This window comes from Pagrus pagrus, assembly GCF_965226575.1.
Source record: "Pagrus pagrus genome assembly, chromosome: 8".
Classification (NCBI taxonomy): domain Eukaryota; kingdom Metazoa; phylum Chordata; class Actinopteri; order Spariformes; family Sparidae; genus Pagrus; species Pagrus pagrus.
This window is the reverse complement of record NC_140192.1, coordinates 4,740,788-4,767,892: the sequence shown is the minus strand read 5'-3', so window position 1 is coordinate 4,767,892 and position 27,105 is coordinate 4,740,788. Positions and strand designations below refer to the sequence as shown.

General features: G+C 44.6%; 1 protein-coding gene across 17 annotated transcripts in view; it reads left to right on the top strand.

Annotated features, from left to right (window-relative positions):
• ank1a (ankyrin 1, erythrocytic a) overlaps positions 1-27,105 on the top strand; it is a 93,541-nt gene that overhangs the window by 45,135 nt on the left and 21,301 nt on the right. For 2 of the 17 annotated variants that reach the window (XM_084358773.1, XM_084358772.1), the window contains exons 1-27: positions 4,006-4,569; positions 12,735-12,836; positions 15,344-15,442; positions 16,371-16,469; positions 16,737-16,835; positions 17,007-17,192; positions 17,307-17,405; positions 17,493-17,591; positions 17,697-17,795; positions 18,302-18,499; positions 18,600-18,698; positions 18,784-18,882; positions 18,988-19,086; positions 19,386-19,583; positions 19,689-19,787; positions 19,877-19,975; positions 20,067-20,264; positions 20,369-20,467; positions 21,160-21,258; positions 22,080-22,178; positions 22,275-22,367; positions 22,479-22,551; positions 22,708-22,728; positions 25,267-25,387; positions 25,575-25,653; positions 26,616-26,731; positions 26,817-27,041. In XM_084358773.1, coding sequence (XP_084214899.1) covers positions 4,198-4,569; positions 12,735-12,836; positions 15,344-15,442; positions 16,371-16,469; positions 16,737-16,835; positions 17,007-17,192; positions 17,307-17,405; positions 17,493-17,591; positions 17,697-17,795; positions 18,302-18,499; positions 18,600-18,698; positions 18,784-18,882; positions 18,988-19,086; positions 19,386-19,583; positions 19,689-19,787; positions 19,877-19,975; positions 20,067-20,264; positions 20,369-20,467; positions 21,160-21,258; positions 22,080-22,178; positions 22,275-22,367; positions 22,479-22,551; positions 22,708-22,728; positions 25,267-25,387; positions 25,575-25,653; positions 26,616-26,731; positions 26,817-27,041 — 3,368 coding nt within the window. In that variant the 5' untranslated portion in view covers positions 4,006-4,197. Of the gene's footprint in view, positions 1-4,005; positions 4,570-12,734; positions 12,837-15,343; positions 15,443-16,370; positions 16,470-16,736; positions 16,836-17,006; positions 17,193-17,306; positions 17,406-17,492; positions 17,592-17,696; positions 17,796-18,301; positions 18,500-18,599; positions 18,699-18,783; positions 18,883-18,987; positions 19,087-19,385; positions 19,584-19,688; positions 19,788-19,876; positions 19,976-20,066; positions 20,265-20,368; positions 20,468-21,159; positions 21,259-22,079; positions 22,179-22,274; positions 22,368-22,478; positions 22,552-22,707; positions 22,729-25,266; positions 25,388-25,574; positions 25,654-26,615; positions 26,732-26,816; positions 27,042-27,105 lie in introns of those variants that run through there. The other 15 variants (XM_084358780.1, XM_084358778.1, XM_084358787.1 and 12 more) reach the window with 13 other exon arrangements.

The following is a 27,105-nucleotide window of genomic DNA, read 5'->3' as shown; positions in this document are numbered from 1 at the left end:
TGGTGCTGACTCAAGCCCGGTTGTGACTGATGGTTTTGGAGCCTTTTGTTTTAAATAATGGAGTCTGTGTTCTCAGCGAGGGCTCAGAAACTGCGTTCATACGAGAGAGGAGAGCTGCGGCGACAGCTTCTGTGCTCCTCCTCTCTCCTCCTGCACATCTTCACTCTGTATTTCCCCATCGCTACCTCTGCACTTATGAAGATAAATGGGCGCCCGGCCCTGCGCTGACATATCGCCGCTGTCATTCTTCTCTATTGCCTTCATCTTTTTCTGCTCTCCTCCCTCGCCCGAGCATTTCTAACTCCCTGTTTTTGTCTTCCACAGGTCAGTCTGGCTTTGTCACGTTGAGGCGCATGTGCATTTGCTGCGGCGTCTTTATGTGCTGTATGTGTGAAAACACACGTATATACGGGAGCGAGCCGGGGAAACGTGCGCTCTGACGTGTGATATGTGATCTGCCTGCGAGGTGAGGGCAGTACTAACACTCTGCTCCTGTTAATGCTCAGTTAAAGCGCTCTGCTGTCGGTTCAAGCTTAATGTAGCTTGTGAAGAAGAGCTGAAGCACAGGATAAGGAGTTGAAAGTGTGTGTGTATTTATGTGTGTGTGTCAGTTTTGTGCCAGAGCTGCAGTAATCAGCCCGACCCAACCCAGACTCTCTTTGAAGCAGCTGCAGGCTGATACTGCAGAGCCCCTCGCTGCCACTAGAGGGCCGTTATACTAATTTGTAATATTACAAGCTCACAAAGAAGCCGACAGTATATTTTATTTTAAATTCATGATCAGGTTCTTCAAAAGTTTTGTCCTGGGAGTGTCTGTTTTTCTCTACATTCATCTTGTCCCTTGTGACGCTGTGTTTTCCTCCCATAGACTATATATATAAATATATCACACGGCGGCCATTTTCCTCTGATGTCACGCTCAGGGTGGGAAGCTCAAATGTCGTACTGCTAGCATGTCGCATAAAAGTAAGTCTGACAAATCTGTTATCATTTCACCACTTCCCGATTGATCAGCAATGGAAAAGATCATTTATAGTGAAAATCCAGAGGGACATCAGGCAAACTACGTCTTTGTCGAGCCATTACCCAACATGAGCATTCAACCTTATGTATGATCAAAAAGGGAACCAAATGCAAAACACATAGAGGGAGACAGGTTGACAAACACAAAGAGAGCTTTAATATCAAGCTGCCCAAAATCCAAAATGCAAGCAACAAAAACTAAAGATGAACACAAAAACCATAAAGCTATGGGCAACAAATCATGTGGAGGGGGAACAGACACGGGAACTCAGGAGACACAGACAAACCAATGAATAGTCAGCAAAAACACAGGGTTAAATACACAGGAGCTGATTAACTATGAAACAGGTGTTTACAGAAAAAGGGTGGGAAATAGACAAAGACAGGAAGTGGAAAGTAAAACACAACACACAAGGATACAATCTACAAAATAAAACGGGAACCAGCTAAACAAAAAAACCCAAACCACGACACCAGTGCATGTTTAGGCTTGAATAAATGTGTCGAGGATGTGCGTTGATTTTTTTCAGAATGAATTTACACCTTTCCTATCGTGTTATGTGACACTTTTAAAAGTTAATATTAGCTAAGAAATGGTTAAATGTTCACGGAAGGTGAAATTTGGCCTGTTGTCCCTTCAGATTTTCACTGTCTATTGTCCTTTTCAGCTCTGATCGGTTAGGAAGCGATGAATTCATAATGATTTGTCAGATTTCCTTCTGTTTACAGGACTTGCAACCAGGAACACAGCAGCACTACCCTGAGTGTGACATCAGAGGAAAATGGCCGCCTTGTGACTATGGTCTATCTTTTTGTTGTTTGTTTTTGTTGATGTCCCTTTTTATTATTCGTAAACCATGAAGTGTTGTGAGATGCAGTGCGAACAGGGGCCAGACGAGGGCCGAGAGTGTGACGGGCTGAAGAAAGACAGCTGACAGACTATCAGTGTTTGTGTTGATTCCTCCCCCACCTTTTCAAGTCGAAGTCTCTGTTCTCTGAGGCATCAGGACACGGGCAATAAACCACCACAAGCAGCACACGTGGACAGCTGTAGGCCCTTTATCCTGCCAACAAGAGGGGCTCGACTCGGGGTGCAGAGGGCACGTCTGTCCCAAACCTAAATCAACTCTGTTACAAAAACCGGAGTGTGGCCCGTGCTTCATAATGACCTGCAGCCCCCTGAGCTTCATACTGTGAGAGTTAGTGAGCCTCTGTGGGAGTTATTATAGTATACCAGCGTGCACCTTTCCACAACTCGCAGGCCCAGTGACTTTATTTGTCCCATGTTCCTCGTCTCACCCGAATAGCTGAGGTAAAACTAAAATTCAAAATATTTGGCTCAGATACCAATTTAGTTTTTAAGGTTTCCTCACAGAACAATTTTAATGTCCTTGTAAAAGATTTTCATTATACAGAGACGACTCCAGACTAACTCTTCACACTGGTTACACTGGTGCACCTAGCTTTTTATTTTAAGGTGCACCCAACAACACATTTTAATTAAATTTCTTAACATCAACCTGATTTTTAACAGGAATAAAGGTGCAAATACATGTTGTTCTTCATTTAAATCGCAGCAAGCTCAACAAGAAATCGCTCAAAATAATCTGCTAAATTTCAGGCGCACCAGTGGAAATGTTTAATCTCACCTGACACATATTTTTGGGTGCATGTGTGACCATAAAAGGTGCACCCTGGAGCCCTGTGAGACGTCTCCTAAAAGTCCATTCCCAGTTGTTTACTGAACCACGACTGGCTTCCACACTGGTCTCAAAATCCTGCTCATACATGCACATGTTGAACTCAGATTTAAGGTTTAGCACAAAGAAACTTCAGAAGATGGATGTTAAACAGTCTCCAACCATCACAATCTTCATATACGTCACTATGCACAGTGAAGTTCAAACATCGAAATCAAGTAATGATGAGCCAGACACACAAAGAGTCGCTAATAACAACAACAACACTCAATTATTTAGTCTATAATAGAAATCAATAACGAATTAACCTTCTTTTTCCTGGGTGACGGACAAAATCGTGTAGGGATACTGAGGTTTATAGGGAACCGATGTAAACACTGATGTACTTCATAATGATACATTGAAGCAGAAAACTTGTCTATTGCCAGTTCAAGTCCGTTGCCCTCTGTAAACACCTCCAGAAACCCTCCGTCATCACTCTCTTGATCCTGCCACACCTTCAGGAGGTCTTATCAATACGGAGCTGATAAGTTATCGCTCTCCTCCTCAGAGGAGTTGAGTTACTCTCTGCAGGCTGAGCCAACGGAGGTTTATTTCAGACAGGAAGGGTTGCAGTCCGTCTTCGTTGAAGACCACGGGATAATTTGTCATGTCTTCATGGACATTAGCGTCCGTGGTCCCCTGCCCCACATTCTTTGGCAGCGGCGCTCTCATCACTGTCCAAACTTAATACTGTGGACAGGGGAGGAATCCCACGTGATGTTTTCGCCCAGGTCACGGTCCAGTGGCACTGAGTGGTGCGTAGCCTTCTTTCTCCATTGCCCCCTCCTTCCCCTCTCCTACAAGCATTTATCTCTCTGCATGGTTTTGGCAGCGATGTGCTTTTCCCAGCATTTAGCCGGGAGAGGGAGAGAGGAGGGGAGAGGTAGAGAAAAGGAGGCCTTTTCAAGCAAGGAATGACGGACGCTTTATTAAAAGAGGCAGGGCCTTTTGAGAGGCTGGCCCCTCCGCGCTCCCCCCCACCCCCGTGTGTCTGGCCCATTGTCACGGGGCGGTGGCAGCAAACCCCCCCGCCAGGCGCTTTGTCACTGTAAGTCACCTCACAGACTGAAACAGACCCACTCCGAGAGAAAAAAAAACACACCCATTCTCCACAGTAACTCTACGCTATTCTGGTACTGCCTGGTCCGTGAAAAAAGAAAATGATTGTCTGGCTGTCAGAAAACATACAGGAGACACGGAGATGGGCGTGACGTGGCGGGTGAAGACGGGACGGGAGAAAGGAGGGATAAAGTTAGGGTGACACAGAGTGTTGGGGCGCAACAAAACCTGAAAAGGTGGAGAGGATAGATGAGGTGGAGAGCAGAACATAGAGTGTGATGGAGGAAAGAGGAAGGGTGAGAAAGAGTTTGGAAATGAAGGAGGACAAAATGAAAAAAAAGCGAGTGAGGCTAAATTAAAAAAATTAGTTAAAATGGTCGGGGGTGCAGGCAGGAGAGCGTCGGCGAGAGTGTGCGGTGCCCATTTGTTTTTGGCTGTGCGTGTGAAATGTGTGTCTTTAGATACAGACAGCATTCCTCCAGAGATAAACCCCTGGGCCCCCCGTCCCCTCAACCCCCACCCTCCAGCAGTCTCTCCACCCACCATGCTTACTCAAGTGTGTGTGTGTGTGTGTGTGTGTGTGTGTCCGTGTTTACGTTGGACGGGGGTCTGCGTGCCCTGTACCGCCGCACTTGCAGGGGGGCAACAGAAAAAGACAGCTGTGCGTTTGAGAGAAAACAGAAAACGTAAAGGAAGAGAGAGTGGAGGGCCAACAGGCATGCCAGTCAAGACCGTCACTTTTGGAGTGAGTACCACCATCTTCTGCTGCTGTCCGTCTCCTCCTTACCTTCCCCTTCTCCTACGCTCTCGCTTCCTCTCTTCGGCTGTCACTCTCTCTTGTCTCCTCGTGTTATCTCGCTCTACCTGTTTGCTTCTTCTTTTTTTTCTTTCGTTGCAGTGTTTTGCTCTGTTTTTGTAAAAATCCTCGGTCGCACCTGCCAAACGCTCCCCGTCTTTATCCTTTCACATCAGACGGTGAAAGTTGCTCCCAGTTTTTAAATCCATGTCTTTCATCTTGACTTCTTTTCTCTAACACATGAACATTGAAGTGTTCTTATTTACTCTTTGTTCATTTCATTGAAGCTCTTTCTTTTTTTTATATTCAGCACACGCCTCTTTTGCAGTCGCTCCTCTGCTTGCTAAGTAGCGTTTCTCGCTTCTCTGTCCGTCCACATAAACTGTTTTTTGAAGACTTCGCTTTCATGGCTTGTTTTTTGTTTTCAGCCCTCTTCAAAGAAAAAAGAGAAAGAAAGAAAGAGTCGCAGGTCATGGAGATGTAAACATCGGTCCTGCTTATAAAATGTGAAATACAAAATAACTTGTGAAGGTTTTTAATGGAGGCTGATGAAGTCACAGACCCAAACATAACCTGCCCTGATCAAACCCCTCCGACCGAGCCTCCCCCCAGCAACACGGGAGGGAGTATCTCTGAGAGTCGTGATGCATGTGTGTCCAAGATTAGTGTAAAGTGCGTATATGTGTGGGTGTGTATCGTGTTCTGTTTTTCCTCCTTAATCTTGTTTTTGACTCCATTCGTTCCTCTATTTGATGTTCAGATTGTAGGATGTCAACCAGGATTAGCAGTGGTAAGTAAACTAGAGGTCAGTAAACTGATTAGCGGGTCAATTAATGAGATCCTTTCAGTGTGAGACTATTTAAACGACCGAGCCAGCGGAGGTAACGCAGGGCACACGCTCACAAGGCCCACCGCCACCAAACCACCGCTTACCCGAGAAGTTTTACTGTAGATTTGTGGAAATTCTTGTAGTTTATCCGTCTGAGGATGAACTGGAGTCAGTTTTTTACAACTCCGTCAGTAGATCTGTTTTCAGTGTTTCATCGTTGCATCATTTAGTTCCTTCCAAAGATAAGATAAATGTGAAAGTAAACAGACCGACGAGCCAAACGAAGAAAAGTGGCCAATGGACAGTTTCCACAGCCAAAACATCCTCGTCTGACTGAGAACTGATCAGCACGGAGCTATTTTTGACTGCTTTTACAAACTGTTGAGTAGTTTTATCTGAAGCAAAACATGTTTTATAAACTCAGCACATGTTTTTCAGATGAATTCTGTCAAATTAAAAAGTAGCTTTTTACACTATTGCAGTCGAGTAAATAAAGTGTAAAGTAATATATACAATATTTCAGTATAATCGTTGTATCGTAAAAAAAAAACAGTTGGCATTAGAAGTATTTGCATTGTTTACTTAAGTAAAAGTAGCAGTACAGCAGTGTAAAAGTACTCGGTTACAAGTAAAAGTTGTACATTAAAAATACAGAAGTATTTTACTTGAATTATTTAAAGTGTCTGTAGTTCTCATCATGCAGAAAGTCCTCTTTCAGAGTTATTATATAGACAGTGTTGTTAAAAGTACTCTAAACTTGTACTTCAGTAAATGTAAGATATTGTACTAAAATATTACTCTGGTAAAAGTGAAAGTTACTTATAGAAAAAGTATTTGAATAAAAGTTTTAAAGTATCTGATACTAAATGTACTTACATGTAACTACATGTAAATTATACATATATAATGTAGTTACATATATATATGCAGTATACTATGTTTTGACTGATTATCAGCCTACAGTACTTGAATAAATGTACTTAGTTACATTCCTTCACTGTATATAGCTGTCAACATCGAGCTATTTTTGACTACTTTTATAGTTTTTTCTGAAGTAAAATAAATGTATAAACTCATCACATGTTTTGTAGATGAAATCTGTAAAATGAAAAAGTAACTAGTTACTATTAGTGGTCAAAAAATGTAGTGTAAAGTAAGTACAGAGTGAGAAGTACAATATTTTACTCTTAAAGGCTGTAGAGTAGTCGAGTAAAGTATAAAAAACAAAACACTCAAGCAAAGTACCTCAAAGATTTACTTGAATTTACTTAGTTACTTCCAACACTGCAAAAAAATACATTGCAGACATGCTTTTATCTTTATTATTAAGAAATTGTGTATATACGTTCTTTACATTTCAGGTCAGAGGTTCAGAAGTTACTTATATTCATATTTATTTATATATTTTATTCTTTTGGTCCCTCCAACACTTCTATTCTGTATAATTACCGTGGCACACAGGATGTTTACCATATCGTGGTCCTGTCCTGCATAGCATCCATACTCCATCTCCTCCCTCTGGGTTTCACCCTCTTTGTCACCCCCACAAAAGATCACAATAACCATGACAATCTCATCTTCAGGCGCAGAGGCTACAGCAGGGCCAGATATAAAGAGACAATCAGCGAGCACGGCAGGGACAAACAGTGAAGGGCCGGGAGGGGGAGGCAGGGAGTGTGAGAAAGTAAATAGTAAAAATGGGACAAGACGCTTCTCCTCGTACAGGGAATAAGGAGTGGACAGACAGTCAGATCTACATACGGACAGACGGACGGTGTTGAGTGGGGGAATGTAACAGCTCCATCCCGGTGCCTTCGCTCGCTCGCTTCCTGTAAATGTGTCCATAGCTGAACGCTCCCACGGGCCTCAGCCTGACCGACTCCACACTTACTACATCTGTGGAGCCGGAAACAGCCGCTGCTGCCTGCTCAGCCTCCTCAAGCAGCCTGAGACATGAAGGCAGAGATGGAGGCCCAGGAAAGAAAAAGGACGGAGAGAGAGGGGAAAAAAAAAAAAAATCAATCTCTAGAACAAATGCAAGTCAGCAGAAAAGGGGTGATGAAATGGCTGTTTAAGCACTCTGCAGTGATTTCCATATCCGCTGTTCGGCGTACGAGAAACCGTCCGATCACACTGTTGGTTTAAATACATCGAGATATTCAGAGTTCAGCAGGGAGGAAATATAGTTTGGTGTGGTGGCACAGTTTATGTTGCTTAAAGTTCAGGGAGTTATTGCAAGTGAAGCAGGACTGGAGACATGCTGAACATACGTAGGCACCTTATTTTCACCTTTCTGCTGGGTGTACAAATAACTGTAGTGGCTCCTAAAATATTTATGATTGCACCTGGTGCTGTGTCTGCAGATTCATGTTGTTTGTGTGTGTGTGTGTGTGTGTGTGTGTGTGTGTGAGGGGGAGAGAGAGAGAGAGAGTCTGTTTCTTGTGAATTTTATGTTAATTTAATAGAAATTCAGAGATTCTCCGAAGCAGATAATGGCTCCGTATTACAGTAAAATCATCCTGGATCTTTGGCAGAGAGATTCTCCCATTGACATTCAGTGGAAGAGCTCCAGGATTTGTCTCTCGATTGAATTAGCAAAACGGTCTCGGCTCTCTCTTTTGTAGCACTGAGACCTGTTCTGATGTAAGACTAACCTGTCTAGACTGTTTGGAAGGACGTGACATACTGAAAGGCAGCTGTCCAGTGGTAGAGCTGATTAAATTGATTAAAAAGAACAGGTATATATATTTATATCACGAAATTATTCATACTTTCACATCGCCAGGCCTCTAAAAACCCTTCAAATTAAACCAACTGTGAGGGGAAATTGTTCTGTGGTTGATATCACATTCATATTAAGGCTCTAACTTCTGGTTTCAAGTTGATATCGCTTCATTTTAGGGGTCAGAAGTTAAAAAGAAAGGTTGGAGCCCAACTTCTGCTCAACATAATGATGGAAACAGTTAAATGTTCTAAGCTAAATGCTAAAAATCAGGTTGTTTTCCACATTAGAGCAACAGAAGCTGATGTTAGGGGTTACTGTGATTGCAGCGCAGCATTACAGTATCTGTGAGTAATCCTGCAACAGTGTGCATAAAGAGACAAGAGGGGGGAACAGTTTGTGCCAAGATCCAAATCAGATGTAGAGACACTGTCATGCAGAAGTTATTACAGCCATTTTCAGTCCCTCTGTAGACACATAACAGCGTCGTCTCAACACCCGATCTTAAACACGAGCTCACAAACACAGTTTAAAGACGGCGAGAGTCGACTTTCTGCTCTCGTAACTTCCCATTCATGCTTCACGTTGCCTATTTCTTCCCCTCTCACACACAAACACACAATCTGATTCCCATTCAGAATCATCACACACACACACAATCGATCTCTTATGAAAGTGATGATCCTTTAGTCGTCCGTTTGCAGGAGGATCTCCGTGACCTGGATGTTGATCTCAGGCATTCACGCGTACAGTACGCGCGCACGCTCACACACACACATACAGTACGTATACGTTGAGTTTTCGAATACTGCAGTCCACCAGCGAGGGTGGTGATGTCATTCTGTCTGCTGCAGCGCCCGGCAGAGGAGGCGAGCATGGTGGAGAGAGAGAGGGAGAGAGAAACGTAAGAAGAAGAAGAAGAGAGGGATGGAGAAGAGAGGGAAGGCGACAGGGAAGAAAAAGCCGAGATAAAGACGAGGAGAGGGGAGTTCAGGGCAGAGGATTTTCTGTGATGAGATAGGGGAATAATTTGACTTGGTAATTTTGAGCTTCATTATAAGGAGCCTTGCACTGTCTCTGCCTGAGGACATTTGCACGCACGTCGCACGGCAGCGTGTGCTGATATCGTGAACGTTAACCGTGGAGCAGCTGAGCAGGTTTATTGTCTGTTTCTGTTGCTCCAGACAGTATGATTAATGTGCGAGCTCATTTTTTCTTTTCATGCTCAGCCCACCGAAGACCCCAAAGCTTGTCCGCTCTCTACGGGGATAATCAAGGGAGACACACATTCATCTAAAAACATACAGCAAGATGTAGCAGAGGAATCACCACTGAACATTTTCAGCCTGTGACATGTGCACTGCACCTGTTTGTGTCGGGAGTGAGTGGATGGGCGTGGTTCCCCCTGCATCCTTATCTCACCACGCCACACACTCACTTCTTGACGTCAACAGATGCAAACAGAAACATGCTGAGTTAAAAAAAAAAAAACGCAGGCCTGGGCCAAAAAGAAAGTAAATTTGCGACATCTTGAAGCAGTCTCCAGTGTGAGTCTCTGTGCTGTTGTTAACTTCAACAGGCTTGTTTCTGGGGGGGGGCAGTGAAGTGAGTCCAGCAGAGGGGCCTCAGTCAGGGTTCACCGTGGTGTTACCATGCCACCATTTGCTGAGGGATCGTGTATATTGTGTCAGGTTGTGTGTGTCTTCGCATCAGCTGTATTTGCTCCTGCTTCGATGGAGGGATTTTTCTCGTATCGCCATGGCAGCATCTGCAAACATTTCACGCTACAGAAAGTATAAAACCCATATTAAAAAAAAGAGGGGAGAGGAGTTGTGTTGTAAAAACTACCCAGTCACACTTGAGTAAAAGTAAAGATATCATACTAAGATATCACTTTGGTAAAGATGAAAGTCACCCATAAAATAGTACTTGAGTAAAGGTGTGTAAAGTATCTGATATTAAATGTATTTAAGTATCAAAAGTTCAAGTAAAAGAACATTATACATACATGTACATGTGTGTGTGTAGTGTGTACTATCATTGGATCTTATATTCAAGATTTCAAGATAAAATACATTAATATAAAATTGTGCTACTTTCTCTCTGATGCAGCATGAAATCTGCAAAGTAACTAAAGTTATCAAATAATTGTAGTGGAGTAAAAGTACAGCATTTGCCTCTGACATGTAGTTGAGTAAATGTACTCAGTTACATTCAATCACTGTATATAACATTGGAAATAGTTGGGAGGTTACTTGAATGATGTTACAGACGCCAAAAGGTGCAGAGCAGCAGAGTAAATGTTATTTTCTACATAGAAAATAATGTATTCAGATGTAACCTTTGTGACAACCAACATTTTGATTAGTAACTGTAATTAAAGTACATCTTTCTCTCAGTAACTTTGATGCATTACAGTTACATTCATTGTTTTTATGTAATTATGTAACTCGTTCACAACACTGCACGTTTGCCACTGGTTTGTACACTCACACACAGCCTGACTGCAGCGTATACAAGTCCTGCGTAACGCCTTTAATGCGAATCTCCAACATACACAACACGTCCGTCTGTGTACACTCACAAAGATTCATTTGTGGAAAACTGTGCTGTTTTCAGATGCTACTTCTCAGTATGGTGATCGTAACTCTGCTGACAGGTGTGTGTCTGTGTGTGTCTGTGTGTGTGTTTGTGTGTGGGAGGTGTCCTGGGGTCAGTCTGTTGCTCTGCAGCAGTGTAGAGGAGGGATGTTTGTGAGTTTTGAATCTTGCCCCAAGTGAAAGTGAATGAGAGAGTCTATGGGAGAGGGAGAGCATGGCTCACCAAGACAGCTTGGCAACTGTGAGTAAATAAAACTGTTAACTGAGACACTGAAAGAGTTAGTCGAGGGACTTTTTTTACTGTTTTCTGTATCTTAATTATCAAAATATCATATATTAGACGTATAGGTCCAGTTTGATGCATTACAGTACAACATGTACACTGTTTTTTCTTCTTTTTTTATGTGTGGGAATGTCTAACAGTGTTTTTTCCTGTCAGCATGTGTGTGTGTGCCTCAGAGGCTTTGTGCTGCAGTGTAGTGTGTCTCTCAATTGTCTGTGAGTGGAAGCTAAAAAACAAAAACACATCTTATGAGAATGACAGCGCTCAGAGGCGAGGAGCGGCGCTCGGCATGAGTCAGTGTACTCACAGAAAAAGAAAAAAAAAGAAGAAGCCCCGGGATTTATTACTTTTCCGCACAGGAAGCTGCACGCTGTGTGAAGTTCATCTGATAAGTCCAAACTTTGCCCTTGTATAAATTTCATCTCCACGCCAGATATGAGGACGAGGAATCACAGAGAGCGAATGTTCTGCTGCTTCAATCAGCTGGAAGCAGCTTTTCCTTTTAAACTTTTCCCTACCTTTTTTTTTTTTTAAAGTGACCTCTCTCTTTGCACAGCGCTGTGCCATTGGTGTCATGCTGAGGGTGTGTTGTGTCATTTGTTGCTATGCCTCTACTTCAGGCATGTGGATCCTTTCTCTTTTTTTTTACCCAGGCTCTCTCCCCTCTTTGTCAAAAAGAGGACCAACAACCCTGTCACAACAATGGACAACACAGCTTAAGGCATTGGTTATGATGTTGAGAAAAAGCGAGCTTGTTTGGTGTTTTTTTTTTTTTTCCTCTTTGGATCAGAAAACAGCGACCGTGTGAGGGTTTTATAAATGAATTTATTCGCTGCACAAAATGAATGGGACGGCTGATTGTTTTTCCTGACCAGCATGTTGAGATAGCTGGTTAGGCGGAGGGGAGGGGACGGAGAGGAGATTATGTAAATGAAATGAAAAAAGTGCTGGGTTTGCCGCAGTCGAGTTTTCTCCCTGTGGTTTCTCCCTCGGCCGCTCCTGCTTCTCCTCCTCCTCCTCTCCTCTCCTCTCCCTCGCTCTTCCCCCGTGCCGCATGAGTGATCCTGTTTCAGCAGCACCCCTGCCTGCCTAAGAGAGGCACGAAGCCCTCAGACACAAACAAAACACAGACAAAAACACTAGACGTGCCATGTGCCGGCCCGTGAGCCAGAACTCGCCAAACTCTCTCTCTCTGTCTATTCTTTCTCCATCCACCTTGTGTCTCTTTCTCTCTCTCTCTCTCTTTCATTCACACACACACATATAAACTCAGAGTCTGGACAAAGAGCCGACAGTCTGCTGGAACGACAGACGCTGTCGGTATTGTCACCCTGGTGTTTTTATCACCTGAGTCCAGAGCAGCGGATTGGACTTTTGTTTGGGAGTTATTTGGGAGTTTGGCCGCTTCACCACACCCTCTGAGAACACACAAGATGCAGACTTTTCAAACTGCACTGTCCAAGAAAAATCTCACGGGGCGGAGTGACATGAGAGGAAAAACTGATGGATTACTCCTGAAACGGTTTCAGTCCTTTAAATGCCTCTGAAGAAATATTAACCAAGCTCTGTCTCCCTCTCCATTTTCCCTCTCCACTCCTCTACTTTATGTGCCTTTCACTTTCTCTTATCCCCCTTATCCCCTCCCTCCTCTTCCCCCCTTTCTCTCTTTTCCGCTTGCAGGCAGATGCTGGCAACAGTTTTCTCCGAGCGGCCCGATCTGGCAACCTGGACAAGGCCCTGGAGCACATCAAAAATGGCATCGATATAAATACAGCCAATCAGGTGAGAGAGCTGCGCATTCCCCCAGATTGAATTGGTCGAAGTTATAGCTTCCGGCTGGCGGGGCCGTCTCACCGCGAGCCAGTGATTTTTATTTATACCAGTCTTGGCCAGGAAATTTGTGCTTATCTGCAAAAAACCTGAGCCTCGATTGTGCTGCGTTGTGGAGCTTGGCAGGAAGAGAAACAGAAGTATTCGAGTATTTATGAGTCTTCATGTGCCGCCGATGGCCCACAGACGTCTCTCTTCCTGTCTGCTTTTTAACTTATTCAATTAAACTTCAGGAGGCTGATGGGCAGCTCGCCTCTCATTCAAAAACATGAGCAGCAGAGTGTGAATGGAGAAGGCAGCACTCACATGTTTACTCCACAGATCATGTGTATCACCTGTTGTTGTGTTATGATTTCTATAAAAACATGTTTTTGAGCGTCAGTGTGCATGATTGTGTCGGACTCACTGCGCTGCTCTGCGCCCGTCCATCTGCCTGTGCACTCGGTCATGCACTGTACTGTATGTGCATGCTCAGGTAGGCTGTTAATCAGTGGCTGAAGGTGGCAGGTGGAGTCTCTTGGGTCCTCCGGGGGAAGGCGATAAATGGGGCAGGGGGTTCCTCCTTCGCCCCGTCTCTTCCATCCTGCCTCCTTTACTCTGACGCCTGTTCCCAGAGTGTCCAGGAAGAGGAAGCGTTTGTGGGCCACGACCGCTGCCCTCAGGCTACTGAAACCTGGCCAAAAATTGTGTGTGTGAGTGTGTGTGTGAGTGTGTGTGAGACAGAGATTCCTCTGGCTCATTAATCTAACTTAGTCATGGTTTCCACTTCCATTCACTTCCTCAACATTTTGTAATTATTGCTGGTAATGCTGCTGTCAGGGTTTCTATGAGGCTTATTTTTTAGGCCCCCACGTAACAACACATTCATTCATGTGCGGTGACACCGTACAGTGGCCTTTACTGGCAGACACCCTCACGATTGATGAAGGAAGGGGAGACACCTCATGGAGCAAAATTAAAATGACACGCAGAAATACAGTCTGATAACACAAGTGTTTCACAACTTTCTCCTGAATGACATCGTTTCATTTCATTGATGACATGGATATTTGTCACAAGAAATTGTGTTTATTTTTACTGTTTTGGTGTTAAATGTGAGTTTTAAGTGATAATCTGCAACATTCTTCCTGTTTGCACGCACATCGCTTTGTAGTTTTGCACTTCAAGCCGCTAAATGTTTCAATTCTACACATAGTGGCTTTAATGTTGCATGCACTGATACTGTAATTTCAGGCTACAGCCTCTTTTATTTATGAATAACACAGGTAAATCTCTACTGTATATTAGAATAGTGATTTGCCTTCCAAATCTGAACAATGACGGAGTGAAAAGTTGTGGATTGTCACTTAAACTCCAGTGGTGAGAGTACTTTTGGTTGTGTGGCTGCAATCCATTGCAAGTCGGAAGTCGATATTTCCCAGTCGGTATTCCCGACGCCCACGGCAAACTGTTTTTTTTTTTTCTGTGAAGTTCACAAGTAACTACAGCAGCTGATTTAACAGATTAGGACACTTAGAAAAGAGAAAAGAGGAGTAAGCTCGCACCACATGTGCTCAAAGACTTTTATCCAGAATAAATCAACTGAACATAAACACTGGATCATGCCCGAGTTTCCGACTTGGGTGGCTCGTGGTCGTTTTTTCCAAGAGTACAATGGATTGCAGTCCTGATGCTGTATGTATGTATGTATGTACAGTCTGATGGGAGGCTTGACTGTGGCAGGTGTGTTTCCTTGTCTGAGTGGACACCAGGACACTGCTCACTCCTGCCCTCCCCCTTGTTGTGTTTACCCTCCTCTCCTGCCCCTCTCGACCTAACCACTGCTCCGCTCCCCGTCTCTTCTCCTGTTCGTGAAACTGTTTTCTAACTCATCTCCCGATTTTTAATTTCTTGCTCCCCCCCCTCTCTCTCTTGCCTCCCTTCCCCTCCCCTCCCTCTCTCCTCTGTCTGCAGTAGAGTGATGGTGTGCTGTGGTCTCCCCACTCAGAGGAATAATATCAGTGGTGTGGGAAAGGTCCAACCTCACATGTCCTGTGCGGCTGAAGGAAGGCTGTGTGAGGTCAGACCTATCCCACACGGCTCGTATTCTTCCCAGCCACGAGACCAGCGGCCTGCCATCCCCCTCCCGTCCTCCTCCTCCTCCTCCTCCTCCTCTTTCTCCTCCTTCTCCTCCTCTCACCATCATTAATCAAATAAAAATGTTCCCTCCTTGATTTCATCCCTGTAGACATTGTTTTTGCTAATGACCACTCTGAGAGTACTGCATGCGTGGTGTCCAGTGTAAGTATTTGCCTGCTTTGGTTTGTGAGTCACAGTAATTAAAAACAAGTTTCAGTCGGCATGGCCTACATGTGATTGCGTGTATATGTGTGGCAATTTCTTTTCATATTAAGAAATATTTGTGTTCGTAGTGTGTTGAGGACCCTTCAGTATGAGGTCTACTCTGCTCTCTCACTCAGAATGGGCTGAACGGGCTGCATCTGGCCTCGAAAGAAGGCCACGTCAAAATGGTGCTGGAGCTACTCCACAATGGAATCGTTCTGGAGACCACCACGAAGGTAAAACGCCAAGACGACAACGTTTACTCCTCAGAAAAATCAAGGATCTCCCTTCCTGTCAGTAGCACCGCCAAGAAACGCTCACATAAACCCTGTAAAGCTATAATGTGCCGGTTTACACGCGGATTAAAAGTCCAGTGTGTAGGATTTAGAAGTGAAATGAAGTATAACGTTCATAGTTATGTTTTAATTAGTGTGTCATCACCTGAAACTGAGGCTGAAACTCGCATATCTGCAGAGGGAGCGAGCCTCTTCCACACAGTCAGTTTCTACAGTAGCCCAGAAGGGACAAACCAAACACTGGTTCTAGAAAGAGAGGGCCTTTAAGTGGCCATCAGGGGTGAAGGTGAGAAGAGGGGTGTTCACTGCTGGATGCCACTAAATCCTACATACTGAACCTTTAAATAAATCAGATGAGGTATTAGTGAGCTTAACAGGTGCTGGTAGGTGGATTTTGGTTCCAGTCCTCATTCTAAGCTAATGTGCACCAACATCAGCGGTATTAATCCTCTTATCTAATCATCCACAAGAAAGCAAATTAGTGCATCTTTAGTGCGTCTTCAAATGAAAAAGTCAGGTTTTTACCGTGGCTACGTAACAAGCTCATCATTGTTGGTACCAACCAAGTGTCTCTTAATAAAAACTGAAGTATTGAAGTAATAGTTGCTCATTATTCTTTTTCTTTCACTTTGTATATTGTTATTTATACATCTGAAGTTCACAATAAGAGAGAGAAACAGGACACGGTCACAGTAAAAATAAACAGCATATAGTAAATACAGAAGGCAAGCCCCAAAAGTGCCCCCAAAAGTAAAAATAGGAGTGTACACGCACATGCAAACCAAAAAGGGCAGGTGCTGAGTGGAAAGTGTGCCAGACGTGACATAAAATCATCTGCAATCTTCGTGTGCGCTCTGTGTTTAAACAGAAAGGGAACACGGCCCTGCACATCGCAGCCCTGGCGGGGCAGGAGCAGGTGGTCACGGAGCTGGTTAACTACGGGGCCAATGTCAACGCTCAGTCCCAGGTGAGACTCGGCGCTGCTCTCGCTGCGGTGATCCAGGACCAAACCACGTGCACTTTATTGTGAAGCCGTTGTAGTTTTCTATTGCAGTTCCATCTGTTAACACGTGTCTCTGTTCCTATATTTCTGTGTGTTGATGTTTCCTCTCTGTGTACATCCTTGTGCGTGCATCTGTGACTGTCTTCCCTTTCTCTCTGTTGCTTGTGTCTCCTCTGCTGCTGCTGTGCGTGTGTGTCGTGCGTGTGTGTGTTGTGCGTCTTCCTGAGACAGAAGGGTTTCACTCCACTCTACATGGCTGCACAAGAAAACCATCTAGAGGTTGTGAAGTTTCTTCTGGAGAACGGAGCCAATCAGAGCATTCCAACTGAGGTACTGAAGAACTGAGAGACGTTTTCAAAGACGAAAGCCCCTAAATTTCCCCCGATCCCATCCTTGCTGATCGCTGTGTTTCCATTGTGTTTCGTTCTCATGAGCCTCTCTCCTCGCACCTCTCTCACTTTCCCTCCACCGGTCTTCTAACTCTCTTCCTGTGCGCTGCAGGACGGATTCACTCCTCTCGCCGTCGCTCTTCAGCAGGGACACGAGAATGTCGTCGCCCTCCTCATCAACTACGGCACCAAGGGGAAGGTCCGCCTACCTGCGCTGCATATTGCAGCACGCAACGACGACACACGCACAGCCGCAGTGCTTCTGCAGAATGACCCCAATCCTGATGTACTCAGCAAGGTAACATGACTGTACCTGTATACAGTATATAAAGACATCTGCGTTTAGTGTCCTTGTTTCTAAAACGAAAAGCTAATGAGCGTGACATGTACTCACCCTGGTGTGTCCCGGCAGACTGGATTCACGCCCCTCCACATTGCTGCACACTATGAAAACTTGAACGTAGCTCAACTGCTGCTCAACAGAGGAGCCAATGTCAACTTCACCCCAAAGGTACAGAATAACTAATGTCGTTTGGAAGTTCATCTCCAAAAGTCCTTTGCCGTCTGCCCGTCTAAGTGCATCTGTTTCTCTCTGCAGAATGGCATCACTCCGCTGCACATCGCATCCAGACGGGGGAATGTGATCATGGTCCGGCTCCTGCTGGACAGAGGGGCTCAGATCGATGCCAAGACCAAGGTGCAGCAGACATCTTTCATGCCCTTTCACTAAATCTTTGCTTCCCTTTACTGTTTCTAATTTGATGCATCATTAACTAAATCAGTAACAATCCTCGCTCTCCAGGACGAGCTGACTCCTCTGCACTGCGCAGCCAGAAATGGTCATGTCAGGATTATAGAGATCCTGCTGGACCATGGAGCCCCCATCCAGGCAAAGACCAAGGTAATCCAGCTACATAGAAGATTATTCTTTAAAATGAACACCATCCGGTTTGGGAAAGCATTCAGATCAGTTGGTTAAAGGGGCTCTGACGAACTTCTTTTATAGCTGCTGTTGCTCCCTGTTAGCAGGCGGGAAGAGACACTGGAGGACGTGCATAAAGTCACATCCTCTGGACTGTCACAAAACATCCGATCAAGTCCTTCACGAAGGCGGAAAGGTGGAAAGCCACAGTCCAGCAGCGTTAGACAACTTAAATAAATCATCCACAGGCCGTGAGAGACGGGGAAGGTCTCATTTTTCACGTCAGGTTACAATCTGTTCAAATATGGCCAATAAAAAGTGATTAATACATGTCAATGACTACACATTTTTACATAGATAAAAGTGAAATTTTGTGATTCATCGGCCAAACACCACCAAAATATCCTCCTCTTGCTCCGACTGTTGCTTCCTGTTTTGCAAAGGATGAGAGAGTCCAACACGTGTTCTTGTTTTTTTTTTTGCAGAATGGCCTGTCTCCAATCCACATGGCAGCACAGGGGGACCACATGGACTGCGTCAAACAGCTTCTGCAGTACAACGCAGAGATTGATGACATCACATTGGACCACCTCACCCCTCTGCATGTGGCGGCACACTGCGGCCACCACCGCATGGCCAAAGTACTGCTGGACAAAGGGGCCAAACCCAACTCTCGGGCACTGGTCAGTGACAGACACACTAACATAAACACACGCACACAGTCAAGCTGCTTTAAGTCTTTGTAGTGATGATAATCGTCTTTGTTTTTTCCTTTTTTTGCAGAATGGATTCACTCCTTTGCACATTGCTTGTAAAAAGAACCACATGCGTGTGATGGATCTCCTGCTGAAACACTCGGCGTCACTAGAAGCTGTGACTGAGGTGAGGAAACAGGAAAAAAAGGCCCATCATTGTAGTGAATTTGATTATCGTGCGTTTGTAATATTCTCCTCATTCTTCTGAACAGTCTGGCCTGACCCCCTTGCATGTGGCGTCATTTATGGGTCATCTCAACATTGTGAAAATCCTGCTGCAGAAAGGAGCGTCCCCCAGCGCCTCCAATGTGGTGAGTGAAATCTTCAGACGACCGGCTCACCTCTGAACTACTGACGTTGTTGTCGTCACAGTGATGAATCTGATCGTGCGGTTTTGTCTTTCTCCGCGTGAGCAGAAAGTGGAGACTCCTCTCCACATGGCATCTCGGGCAGGACACTATGAGGTGGCGGAGTTTTTGCTGCAGAACTCGGCGCCGGTGGATGCCAAGGCCAAGGTAGAAATTTCACACACTACACGATCCGCATATCCGTGAAAGAGTCATCATATTAGCCACAGATTAAACACCCTGAAAGTGTCTTTTTGTAATACGTTCGAGTGTTCATTTAGAAAGCTCGGTAACTAATTCCTGGCGGTGAGAGAAAGAGTATCCGTGTGCTAATTTCCCTCCTACACACCACAGCCTCGTTTTACTCTTCATGAATCAAGTGCAGATCGTAGTGAGAAATTAAAACAAGATGATGAAATCACCAGCAGCACCTTACACATCCTGATTATTCTCTCCTCCCTGGCCAGGATGACCAAACCCCTCTGCATTGTGCCGCCCGGATGGGCCACAAGGAGCTAGTCAAGCTGCTGCTGGAGCACAAAGCCAACCCCAACTCCACCACCACAGCAGGCCACACACCCCTACACATCGCTGCCCGGGAAGGTCACGTACAAACTGTGCGTATCCTGCTAGACATGGAGGCTCAGCAGACCAAGATGACCAAGGTAAAGCCTGCCAGCTTACCCGTCGCTGCATAGAGCCGTGACTTTGTCTCGACACTGTCAGCCTAAATAGATGTTGTGTCCACTTTCTCGTTGGTGCCTCTGCAGAAAGGCTTCACTCCGCTCCATGTGGCCTCAAAGTACGGGAAGGTGGATGTAGCAGAGCTGTTGTTGGAGAGAGGAGCGAACCCCAATGCTGCTGGGAAGGTAAGAAAAACACAAAGAGCCCGAGAGTACAAGGTCAAAAGATGATTTAAGCGTTGTTTGATTCACAACTTTCTGTTCTGTTTTTGCAGAATGGTCTGACTCCGCTGCACGTCGCTGTCCATCACAACAACTTAGATGTTGTTAACTTGCTCGTCAGCAAGGGAGGGTCGCCACACAGTGCCGCCAGGGTAAATAAAAATAAGATACACACATAATTCATGCTGGGAGGCCCGGTGTCATTCATATTTCCTCTAACTATAACTCATGTCTGTGCTCCAGAATGGCTACACTGCCCTCCACATAGCATCCAAGCAGAACCAGGTGGAGGTGGCTAACAGCCTGCTGCAGTACGGCGCTTCGGCCAATGCTGAGTCACTGCAGGGAGTCACACCTCTCCACCTGGCCTCGCAGGAAGGAAGGCCCGACATGGTGTCCCTGCTCATCTCCAAACAGGCCAACGTCAACCTCGGAAACAAGGTAAGAAACACGGATCGTTAAAGGGCGACCGTCCGTCTGTAACTCGGTCTTGATTTTGTTCTGTGTTCGATGTTTCTGACCTTTTTGAATCCGGTTCCCTGCAGAGTGGATTAACTCCACTGCATCTGGTGGCACAGGAAGGACACGTTGGTATCGCAGATATCTTGGTGAAGCAGGGGGCCTCGGTCTACGCCGCCACACGGGTAAGACCTCTCAGATCAGCCTCGCGTCAGACAAAACCAACAGTTTAAACTGCTCGGGGTGGGGGAGAGCTTCACCTTGAACTCTTTGGGGGGTTATCAAGCACTTTTTAAGAGCAGAAGCTACTTGAGCCATCCACTGTGTCTGTGTGATGTGGCATAAATAGCCTGGTGATCTCACCAGCAGAGGGTCATGTTACCATCAATGCACGGCCCGACCCTCGAGGGCTTAGAGAAGATCTACAGCAGTGTTTTGACATGAAGTGTTATCAGATTAATGCAGATAATAGTAAGTTTTAATTTATGTGCAGAATTATATAACATGGTCAAAACAACAGCACAGCGAACCAGAGCCTCGTTGATGAACACTTCAGATTAGAGCATTTTAGGTGCTGGCATTTGTTTTTGGGCTCTTTTACTGGAATCATTATAATCTCAAAGTGTTTTTATTGTTATTTCTCTCTTGTTTACTCCTAAATCGCGGCCTGAATGCAAATTTTATCACTGCTCTGTTCTCAAAGTGATTCGACTGTGTGGATCTGAACCATCAGTTTATGTAATATTCATGAAGCATTCAATCCCCGAATAGGATCAAATCTACATAAAGTATTCAAATTAAAAGGTCATTAAGACGCTCGAGTCGTAAAGTGATTTTGTGTTTCAGACGTCTCACTATTTATTTCTCTCACTGTCAGATGGGATACACCCCTCTCCATGTAGCGTGTCACTATGGCAACATCAAGATGGTGAAGTTCCTCCTGCAGCAACAGGCCAACGTCAACAGCAAGACGAGGGTGAGTGCCTCCCTCTGGTTCGAGAGGGAACTGCGGCAAAATCAGCCGAGGCATGAGTCACACTGTGACACTGGAGTACAAGTACAGTAGATTACACAGCCACAAGCACGAGTCATGGCAGCGGCAGGGTTCAACACTGGCCTTCTTATATATTTACCTCTCTGGAGTGTTGCAGGAACATTTCCTGTCACTGAAATTTAAAACTGGTGCTTGTCTACTTGCATTATTAACCAGGAATACAGTTGTTTGTTGACTGAGCAACGTTCAGTGATGGAATGTAACTAAGTACATTTACTCAAGTACTGTACTTAAAAAAAAATGTTGAGGTACTTGTACTTTACTTATTAGAGAGTATTTTCATTTTCTGCTACTTTATACTTCCACTCTACTTCATTTTGGAGGCAAATATTGTACTTTTTACTAGATTACATGTATAAGATAAGTTTAGTTACTGGTTACTTTGCGATTACATTCTGCATCAGTGCCAAAGTTGTGCATTTTTATGAAAATAGTAATAGAAAATAGTACAAATTTCTATCCTAAGTTCCCGGAGCTCAAGCTGACTTATTCACTTATGACTAAGAGTCAGAAACCCCAAAATATTCAATTTATCACCACAGAACAGTGAAAACCAGGTTTAACTTGAAGGAACTCTGCTTACTTGCATTTTAATTAAATAAGCTGATGTTTGTGACAAGAAAAGACCAGCTGCGCTACATAATTTAGAGAAAAGATATTATCTAGATGTGTCTCAGCAGTTACGTTTATACATTTGATGAGTAGGAGTACATTTAACATCGAGGTCTGTGTCTCTCCTCCAGCTCGGCTACACTCCTCTGCACCAGGCTGCCCAGCAGGGACACACAGACATTGTGACACTCCTGCTGAAGCACGGCGCTCAGCCCAACGAGACAACAACAGTGAGCATGAACAGTCCTCGTGTCTTCCTCCTAATGATCCGTAAAGTTTGGTCATGACAGATCTGATCCACCCGCTCCTCTCTTCTTGTCTGACAGAATGGCACTTCGGCCCTGGCCATCGCTAAGAGGTTGGGCTACATCTCTGTGATCGACGTCCTGAAGCTCGTCACTGAGGAGACGGTGTCCATGGTGAGAAGTTTAGAAACACTGCTGCGCCCTGAATAATCACATGGAAATGCTGCTTAAACAGTTTAAACTTGCTGCTGTGTTTGTAATCGGCTCCTCCTCTCCATCCTGCAGACGACCACGGAGAAACATCGCATGAGTTTCCCAGAAACAGTGGACGAGATCCTCGACGTGTCCGAGGACGAAGGTAGAGCACCGCAGTCGTTAAACTCATCACTCAGGAAACAGTCGACTATGATGATTTTTTTTATCTAAGTGTTACTTCCTCTTTTCAAGGCTGATTTTATGATGTTGAATCAGTTTTTTTTTCCAATTCCTTTTTTTGCCTTTTGCCCTTTTTTAGGAATTGCACAGCTAACATTAGGTATGAATGTCTTTCCTTTCTTTGTGCGGCATTCATAGGTCGTTGTTTTAAAGTGTGTGGCTCCATTTCAAGCTCACTTGCTCCATCTTTATCTCCCTGCCTCTCTCCCCCTCTCCCCCTCTCTCCCTCTCTCTCTCTCTCTCCCACTGAAGTGGTGCTCACTGTGATGGTGGCTCTGGTTTCTCATTGGCATGCACCCATAGCACCCATGTCTGTAACCTTTCTGTGTCCCTTCAATAACACCCTCATTCTCTAACTCTCCAGGTGTCCCTTTGTCCTCCATGTTCTGGCGGCAGTGTTTTTTTTTTTTTTACAGCCATATAAAGCTGCTATTATCACTAATGTCCAATCAAATAGAAAACATTTTTGGTTCAGATCTGCTCTGTGAGCTTGTGCAGTTCATAGTGGAGTAGTGCTGTCTATCTGGAGTCATTGCTTTGACGTGTGCTTGTCTACAGTCGTGTGTTCGTATTGTGATGTCCATCATGTACCGCGTCATTTGTCTTGTGTTCCCGTGTTTGTTTAGCTAGAAAGTTGGAAGGTTGATACGTATTTGTATCATCACCGGATCGCTGTGTTTGGATCTGAAAGGAGTCGCTCGTATTGATGAACCCACAGAGAATTAATACCAAACCCTACAGTTACCCTACGGAGGCTTAGAGCGACTTTTAGCCAATTGTTTTGGTTGTTTTTCCATGAAAAACCTCTTAAAGTGTGCCACTTCCCCAGCACCAAACGGCAGGCAGACAAAGCTAGCAACGAGCTTATGAACAAAGTGTAGCATTTAGCAGCTAAAAGTCCAGATATTTCCCCCAGGAGTTCGGGGAGAGAGACAAAAACGGCTTGTTTCTGCTGCCAAAAAAAACAGAGGTGGCATAAGTACACACATTTTTTACTCGAGATGGAGTTCAGATAGTTCCTGGTATCTGGTAAAGTAGTAGAAGTACTAATTCAACTTCTATACTCAAGTAAGAAAGTACAGGCTCTGAAATGTACTCAGAGTACCCCTCTGAATGGTATGTCTACTGGCCATTTCTGTGCAAAGCTAACTGAACCTCACGTCATAATAATCTAATTCAAAGACTATTAAACTCAAAGGCAGGTATAGTAGGATTCATCTAAGCTGTTCATGAACGCACCAGAAAGATAGTTGATTGTTGAGTCTCATTCCCAGGACGTCAAATACCGACATTTGTGCAGGGCCTCTGCAGACACGAGACACTAACACCCTCTTTTTTCTCCCCATTCGAGTCTCCCCCTCTGTCTGTTTCTGTCTTGTTGCGTCCTCTACATCATTTCGTCTTGCCACATGTGCGTCGATAGGTTGAAATCAGTCTTCCCTTCCCCTCAGATGCGTTAAAAACTAAAGTGACAAAGCCGTTTTGAAAATGTAAAGAGTAGAAAGATATTTGTGTTCAAACGTAGGAAGAAAAAGTACAAAGATGATGAAAGTTTTTGTACTTCATTACTCCCCACTTTTAAAGCCTAAAGTTGACCACAGCACTGACAATGATGTCAGAGGACATTATGTCTTGATATTTATAGTCTCTTGATAATTCAACTGACAGATTGTCACCGTTGCTCTAAATATAGAAAGTAGCTGAGTCGCTGTCTTAAAGACACATCTCATATCCGGTGAAATGATATTGACATGTTATCTGACGCACAGGCTTGAATGATAATAAGATACCTGTACGACGCGACACACGTGTATATGTGCCTCCATGTGAACCTGTGTGAAGTGCACTCAGAGTCAAACACCGTGCAGCGACACCTACGACATCACTCTGGCTCTGGACCGCATACAGACACCTCCTCACACAGGCTGTGCTGATACGCTCGCACGTTAATACACTCGGGGAAGACTCACTTTGGTTTGCTGGTGAATTCTCGAAAAATTACTGCATGTTTTGGGAGGTAAGTAACCGAAACCGATCTCGAGATTATCCCGTCTGTTCAGAGGAGAGTAGGGAGCGGCTCGCGTGCTGTAGTTGGGCTGATGCTGTTTGATTTGTCTCTGTTTGTATTCAAGTGTTTTTTAAATCTCCTCATTCATCGCTGTCTGAGGCAGCTGATGTGTAAAACCTTTAGCTGAATAACTGTTCATTCACATGTTTGTGAATGAGATTATGCTTAAAATGCTGTTGGAAACACCAGACTACAGTTATAAGCTGTCCTCTCTCGGTTCAATCCTATTTTGGATCAGAAGCGTTGGACTACAGCTAATAACAGTGATCTGCTGTCGTCGTGCCTTATTTTTTTAAAGTGTTTCTAGTTTTGTAGAATTTGCTGCATTTAATTTGTTGCTGTTGACGAACAGTAAGAAGGTCAGTGAGCAGAGCATCGTCACTAATGTCTCATCCCACCAGTCTAACCCCCTGAATCACAGAGCCATCTCCTGAATCCTTGGTTATCATGTGTTTCTAACCCTTCTGGTTAACCATCTTGTTTCTTTTTTTCTTTCTCTCTTTCTCTTTGTGCTGTTTCACCAACCTGACCTCCGTCTGTTCGCTCTCTTTGGCATGTTGTTCTCTGAAGGAGAGGAGCTCTTGGGGACAGAAGGGGCCAGGTACATGAAGATGGATGACATGAAAGACCATGATGACGATTTCCTCTCCCCCAAGAAATCACTGGAGTACGAGAGAGGGCTGGGCACAGCGTAAGGGGGGCTGGGGTGGGGAAGCAGGCGAGCAAAGCCGAGCTGGCAGCCACGAGCTAATAGGTGGATGGGGTAGACGGGGATGCACCATAGACACTCACCAAAAACACCAGGGATGAGCACTTGGGAGGAGATGTAACAGGACTTCTTTAATCTGACTTGTGTTTTGCTCTTTTTCAAACAACAGGAATTACTCGCCAGCCATCCCCAGGATACCCCGCGTTTCTCCGGAGACCGTTATCCTCAAAGAGCACGAGATAGATCAGGTACTGTGCAGAAAAAGCGTGTGTGAGATACTGAAGGGCTGCTTCAGCAGTTTAGTGTCGGATTTGTTGGAGGACGAAGGTCAAAACTGATGCACCAGAGACAATCTGACTTAATCAGTCACAGTCAGGTCACAATGAAGGTAATGCTTTATATCAAGGTAATTGTAATAAGCATTTTTAATAAGAAGAATAATAATGATTTATCAATAATAATAAAGTAATGAGGCCTTTATACATCTTATAAGATGGTTGTTAACATTAATAAGACTGTGTAAGTGTTAATAATAGCATCATAATTTGTATGATTAAGCCAATTAAGCCAATAATATTGGCTATTAATGAATATCTAAAATAGTTATTCTTAATGTCTGTAACTGGGTCCGATTCTGACTTATCCAAGTCGGATAAGTAATAAAATAATAACTATTTTTTATGCCGGAGAGCTGAGAACGAATCGGGGTCTAACAGCCGGAGGGAAGAAGCTGCTCTTTAGTCCGGTGGTTCGACACTAAAGCAAAGTTTGCATCTTTTGTCCAAAGAGGCCACCGTCATCAACAAAAAATTAAAGTTCCTTGTAGTAGCTTGAACTAACGCTTAATACAAAGACCTTAATATGAAGTGTTATCGACATGTTTTCATTCAAACTTAAAGTTACACTTTTTAGGGTATTTTCTTTGAAAGCATGTGACATGATGCAGATGTTCTGGTTTCATCCTCTCTCTAACCTGACACTGTAAACGAGAATCGCTCCTCAGCTTTCTTTTGAAGGTTGTCGACGTATCTTCTCCGCATTCACTGTAAAAAATAGCACCTAAAAATGAGTGCAAGGGTTCATAATAGCCGTCTCCATATCACATTAAGCAGATGATCGTGTAAGTAATACACCTCAGGGTTCGTATAAAACATTGTGCTAAACACTGATCTCTTGAGAGTGAACATTGTGTCTCTTCTGTCTGTTGTAGCAACACACTCCTCTTCCACTGCCCAAAGAATACGATGAGGACTCACTGATTCCCAGCAGCCCAGCGACCGAGACGTCAGACAACGTCAGCCCGGTCGCCAGTCCCATACACACAGGGTCAGCAGGAGATTCAGCATTTGACTTTATCTCATTTAATATCCGACCCGGTGGCTAATTGTCACATTTTTGTGTCACATGACAGGTTCCTGGTCAGTTTTATGGTAGATGCTCGAGGCGGCTCAATGCGAGGCAGCAGGCATAACGGTCTGCGTGTCATCATACCTCCACGGACCTGTGCGGCACCCACCCGCATCACCTGCCGCCTGGTGAAGCCGCAGAAGCTGACCAGCCCCCCTCCGCTGGTGGAGGGAGAGGGGCTGGCCAGCAGGATCATCTCCCTGGGTCCGGCCAGCATGCAGTTCTTGGGGTGAGGAAGAAACTGAAACTGGGAATAAGTCAACATGTTATTCTCCCTTGACAGTCAGTTTGTT